Source organism: Terrapene carolina, unplaced genomic scaffold, assembly GCF_002925995.2.
Source record: "Terrapene carolina triunguis isolate 2854851 unplaced genomic scaffold, T_m_triunguis-2.0 Scaffold62, whole genome shotgun sequence".
Taxonomy (NCBI): Eukaryota; Metazoa; Chordata; order Testudines; family Emydidae; genus Terrapene; species Terrapene triunguis.
The window spans coordinates 53551842-53558071 of NW_020664413.1; the positions used below are offsets into that span (position 1 = coordinate 53551842).

The window sequence follows — 6230 nt, forward strand, 5'->3', positions numbered from 1 at the left end:
AAACCTTGAAGGAAGGAGATTCCACCACCTCCCTAGGTAACCCATTCCAGTGCTTCACCACCCTTCTAGTGAAAAAGTTTTTCCTAATATCCAACCTAGACCTCCCCCACTGCAACTTGAGACCATTACTCCTTGTTCTGTCATCTGCTACCACTGAGAACAATCCTTATTATCCTACTTTTACAAATGGGGGAACTGAGGCACTGTGGTTAATTGACTCACCCAAGGTCACACAACAAATCCATGACAGAGATGAGAATAAAACTCTGACCTCCTAACTCCCAATCCACTGACACATCCAATAGGCCATACTGCTTAAGACAGTAGAGAGATGAATCAACAGTCTGGGAGCAGCACCACTTGCTTGCATGTTAGGAGGTGATGTCAAGAGGAGAAAATTAAGGGTGAGGCCAGGTCTACACTACGAACATTTGGTGTCATAGTTATGTCAGTCATGGATGCGATGAGGTGTGACACAGGAAGAAATTCCCAAGTGCGCCTTCCTGGGTTCTCAAAGGGGTTTTGCACTTGGGTGGTAGCAGCATCTACCCATCCAAGGTCAAAGAAAAGCTGTAACCTTGGAAGTTTAATACAAGCCTGGAGTGGCCAGTATTAATTTTTTAGAATCCTTGCAGGCCCCCACCTTCTGCACTCGAAGTGCCAGAGTGGGGAATCAACCTTGACAACCTGTGAGAAGTGAGTAAGGGGAAAGGAGAGAAAAAAACAAGTTAACATAACCAGAAAGATACGTATGAGACTTATTGAGTAACTGAACAAAACAATTGTTGCATTGTCCTTCAACTCTCCTTCCCTCCTGCTTTTTTGGTCCACTTGTGACACCCCTTCTATCCCATAACTCGTATTAATAAAAAAAAAAAAAAAAAAAAATAGCTCCACCACAAACCAAGTTTAGACTCCAACCAGGGAGAAATGCTAGAGACTTCCTGAAGCCTACGGGGATTTTACTATTGATTTTAGTGAAGGGCACTCAGATATTATGATGACTGGCAGCACTATAAAACTAAATAGATAGTTTAGGACCTTCACATTTTGTCATGTTAAATTTAGGTTCTAAGTGCCTCAGGCTAGATACCATGTCATTATTTGTTTTTGTTAGGTGTCTAGCATATTTTTGGGTGTTTGAAAATAATAACGCCAATTAATATTGTACATACCTTTTGTGATGTGGATACTTGCCACTTAAAGTCAGGCTAGGTAGCTCTGACATACACCAAATTCTTGTCTAATAACTTTCCGTCACTGCCAGCCTTAGCTACATTTAGACAGGCACTTTAAAGATAAACGGCAGATGGATTTTGTTCTGTGCATGTACAGCTCCTGAGAGCTACAGTAAACAAACAATAAATAATAGAATACAATACCTAAGCCATCCAGTCTACCTCATTTTCTTTCCCCAAACTTCCCCCTCCCCCATGCCCCAAAACAACAAAAGCCAGATACTTGGAGACAGAATATTCTGTGATGTTGTCCCTCTAGCTATGACTTCAGGCATATTGCTAGGGAAGTGTGGGGAAGCTTGGACTATCACTGCTTGTTCTACCACTGTACTGTAGATTGATACTTCAATCTTGCACCTTTCACCCCCACAAAACTTGCTTATAAGACAGATAATGAGAATTTAAGTGCTGACAATCAATGAACAGAACCGTCATGCTGGTGGGTGTTAATTTTAGACAACTTCCAGTCCTATAATCAAAACAGAGATGTTGCCAATTACTTGTAAGTTGGTAGTACTATATAGATTGAAGCTGAAGTAGGTTTTAGCTACCGGTAGTTCTGAATATTATATTTATAAAGATCGTAACCATGTATATGATTTTGCTTAATGAAGTGATCACTTAAGCAAGTTAGCCCATGTATTTACATTAAGTAAGCTCTCTCTTGTGTTTTCCTTTTCTAAAGTGATAGTCCCCAAGTTAGTAGATCCTAAAATTAACTTGCTGCTTTGTTACCTGTTTAGAACATGCAATGCAATATTTTGTTTAAAGAAAAGTGCTTTAGTGCTTTTCTCCTCCACAAACAATGCCCCCAGTTTTCATCTCATACCCAACAAACAATAACTGACCACTAGCTGGAAAAGTGATTTTCAGTACAGTATATATAGGATGCTTAAATATAGTTTATTATAGTGACTTTTTTCTAAAAGTTATTTGTGTTGGGAAACATTTCATTAAAAAAATTAGAAGCACTCTATCATTATACAAACTGCAACCACTGACAAGTCATTCAGCAGATCAATAACAAGATTTAGGCTAGTTCCTGCCGAAGATCTAAGTTCATGAAGGATATGGATAGATAAAACATCCTTGAAGTACAAGACATAAACTATGTCTACACTAGCACTTTTGTCAATATAACTTATGTTGCTCAGAGATGTGAAAAAACAGCCCCCCGAGTGACAAATTGCACCAACAGAAAGTGCCGATGTGGACAGCAGTATGTTGGCGGGAGACATTCTCCCAACAACCTAGCTATCACCTCTCAATGGGGGTGGTTTAATTATGTTGACAGGAGAGCTCTCTCCTGTTGGCACAGAACGGCTACACAGGAGAGCTTACAGCAGCGCAGCTGCATCGGTACAGCTGTGCTGCTGTAAGCTCTCTAATGTAGACATGGCCATAGTTGTTTTGAGGAGGGACTATTTTTACAAAAAACTCTATTAGTACAGAACGTGTGTGCAAACACACCAGCTCTCTTCCACAGCATGGCGTCTCCTATTACTAGATTCGGCAATTAAGTCATAATCCTGTGTTTGAAAAATGTTCGTCATCGTAAAGGATAATTTGCAAAGCAAATTCAAAGGAAAACAGCTCTTCGTTTGATTCAGGGCAAAGTGGTCCTTATAAAACCCCAAAAATCTTTCTAGTTTTCACTAATAAAACTAAGAAAAACAGTTATCAGATTTTATTGTTCAGATGTAATGTCCTACACCATATGAAAGTGTCACCTTAGAGACTTCTTCTTGTGTCCTTGCCACAAACTAGAGGTTTTTCCGAAGCATGCACAAGAGATGGCTCTTTCTTTCACTGCAGCGAGGTCCTCCTTTGTACAGATTTCCCCAAAGAGTCAGCAAACGTGTAAGTGCTCCATGCTCTGCATCTCACCACACTCCCATATATTCATGTCATTAAAGTAATCCCATTTTATATTAGTCTTTTATCTGCCAGTTTGCGTACGCAGGCGGTTCAGGCATCGCCACAATGACCAGTCTGTATTGGGCTCTCTGGGAAAGTCCTCCTGGGGTGCCAGATCTATTTCAGTGCATCCGGCTGCACATAGTCTTTCATTCCATAACCTCAGTCGTGCCTTGCCAACTGTCATATCCAAAGGCACAACACTGGTTATAAAACTCTTTCATAATATAAGGCATTTGATTATTCCTGTGTGATCATATAACGAATGCCTTGAGTTTCATCTGTCATGATCTTTCCCTTTGACTTGTTACCTTCCTCCTGATATCAGGTAGTGCAGTGCCAGCCAGTAAGTACAGGCTATCCTTTGGTGTTGGCTTCAGACATCCTGTTATTCCATGACAACTGTCGTTTAGCATGGACGGATCATTCAGACACTGGACATGCATGCTGTATGGAGTAGCACAAGGTGATAGCAATGGTTTGCAAAGTAACTGTATTGGCTCCCCACTTTGAGGTGACCAACTTTCAGAAGATATTGCTCCAGGTGCTAACTTTCCCTGCTTTGAAGGAAACTGTCCGGTCCAATGTCACTCCCAGGTAGACAGGGTTCAGATGATTAGCCAGTGGGATTCCATCCCAGATGAAGTTTAGTTTCTGCTTGGCTTTTTGGTGTAGATGAAAGGCCATCATCTGCGTCTTGGTCAGGTTGGCACGAAGCTGGTTCTTATTGTAATAAATTGTGAGATTGCTCAGTGCACATCAATCTATTCTCGACAGTGGCAAAGTCCTTCCCCTGGGACGTGATGCGTAGATTATCGACATACAGAGCTAATATTAATTAATGGAAAATATTTCTCTCTGAAGTTGAGTTTACTCTTTTAAATACTATTTGTTATTTCATGTTTATATAGAAACAGGGGAAATGCATTAGATACGAGTAGGATAATACTATAAGAAATCTATCATAAGCTTTTAAAGAAACATTGTGAGATCATATCTGGCCCCAAATTTTTGCTTTGTAAAACCTTAAAGGTTCATCTGCCACTCACAGATAGGGAGATGGAATTTCACTTGTCTGAAAATTTTGTCCTTACCATTAAAAATTTTATTAAGATGATGTTAAAAAAAAAATAGTGAACAGAGTTTGAGCATAGAAGTTTCTGGTTATCAGGGAATAATGTACAGACTATCGAGGGTGCAAAGTCTGGTTTAAGATCGGGTGGCATAAGGAATACATAAACTGCAATATCCCCGATTGGGGGTAAAAGGCTGATGGGTCAAAATACAGGCATTGAGATGAGGGTATGAAGTTCATATAGTGGCTATGTACGGGTTTGGGGTATAATGAGTAGATATGATGAGGAGGATGGATTGACCCTCATTTGGTGAGATTTAATGTTCAGGGAGTTTATGGTTCCAGTTCATATGATCCAACGGAGAAAGTCTCTTGGTCCCTTTCTCGTAGTCGAAAAACGATGTCACTCTGGCTCATGCCTCCTGTTACTGTCGGTGGCCGGTGATGTGCTCGATGTAGATGTCCCTGGACCATCGGATGGTGTCTGAGACCATGAGGCGCCGCACGGTGCGTAGCGTCGACCGATCCCGCAGATCTGCAGCACACACTCATTGCAGGGGTCCCAGGCGCCCAGGGCTCCGACAATCAGGGCGTCCATCTGCACCTCGTAGCCCTTCGCTCTCAGGGTGTCAGCCAGGGGGGCGTACTTTTCCAGCTTACGAGTAGCAACTAACCTGTTTATAACTGAAAGTTTACAGAAAAAGCACTCTTTTCGGTTTGAGACAGCACTCTGTGCAGCATCCCTTTCACAAACAGCCCCAGGAAAAGTCAGTTTTTCCCTTGCTGAAGAGAGATTATATAAGGTATACTACTAGCAGCTGCTGTGCAAGCTTCTCCACAGCATATAAACTCTTAATACAGTTTTAAGTGGATTTGTTTTACATTGCATGACACACCATTCAGGTGGCGTTCTATTCAAAACTAGAATTACAAGGAGTCAGTTGATTACAGAAAAGTAGCCCTCTAACAGTCATGCAACTGCTTTCTTGATGTTAGTTTTTCAGTGACCACAGTGCGGGGTGTGAACGACACGCATTGCTGACCCACAAGCCAGGCTAAACTCGCTGCACAGACAGTAACACAGGTTACTGGTCTGACTGCAGGGCTTGCCGCCGGGGGATTCAGTGGCCTGTGGGAGACAGGACGGTCAGAGCAGAGGAGCTAATGGCCCCTCAGGACTAAAACCCAGGGGACGTTTGGACTCAACAGAGCAGCCGGGTACTGACAAGCGCCCTGGGCGGGGACAGGGAACCGGAGAAGCCGGTTTGCTAGTGACACGCCAAAGGCAGGTCTGACCCCTGTTACACCCACTGTGGGGCGCGGCCGCCCCCAGGCGCAGGGCGGGCAGGTGCCCGGGCGCTGTGCCCACGGAGAAGTAGCCGCCCCGTTGCCCGGCGGCCCCGCACTCACCAGGTACTCGGGGTACTCGTACATGTAGGTCATGCTGCACCGGTTCTCCTCGTACAGGAACAGCACGTCCCGCACCCCCAGCAGCACCAGCGCCGCCACCGCCCCGTAGAACAGCGCGGCCGCCACCCCAGGACCTCTGCCCATCGCCCCCGCCGCCCGCCAGCGCCACCGGCTCCACACGCCGCTCACCGACGGGCGAAGGCAGGGCTGGTCTCCCGAGGAGGAGGGACGGGGGCGTGGCCGGCGCAAAAACCTGGGAAGAGGTCCGCCATGATGGAAAGGTCCGAGCCTGGAGGAATCTGTCAGCCATGTTGGAGAGGTCGGGACCTAGAGGGGCCCGTCGGCCATGTTGGGAAGGTCGGGCTCGGCCTTAAGTAAGGGTGTGTCCATTACGTTCGGGATTATCGTTGGCAACACGCGCCTGCCATGTTGGGAAGGTCAAATGCAGGAAAGAGGGACCTGCCCTGCCGCCCATGATGGCCCGGGCGGGGGAAGGCTGTACGACAGTGGGAAGCAGGGCTGGCGCTACCATTAAGGCAAACGAGGCGGTTGCCTAGGGCGCCAAGATTTGGGGGCGCCAAAAAGCGGTA

At 45.1% G+C, this 6230-nt stretch overlaps 1 protein-coding gene across 1 annotated transcript in view; it reads right to left on the bottom strand.

Moving 5' to 3' along the window:
* Positions 1-5803, bottom strand: part of PGAP1 (post-GPI attachment to proteins 1) — a 57091-nt gene extending 51288 nt beyond the window's left edge. The window contains exon 1 of the mRNA XM_026647644.2: positions 5641-5803. Within this exon, the coding sequence (XP_026503429.1) occupies positions 5641-5784 (144 nt within the window). The 5' untranslated portion in view covers positions 5785-5803. The remainder of the gene's footprint in view (positions 1-5640) is intronic.
* Between the last annotated feature and the right edge of the window lie 427 nt (positions 5804-6230).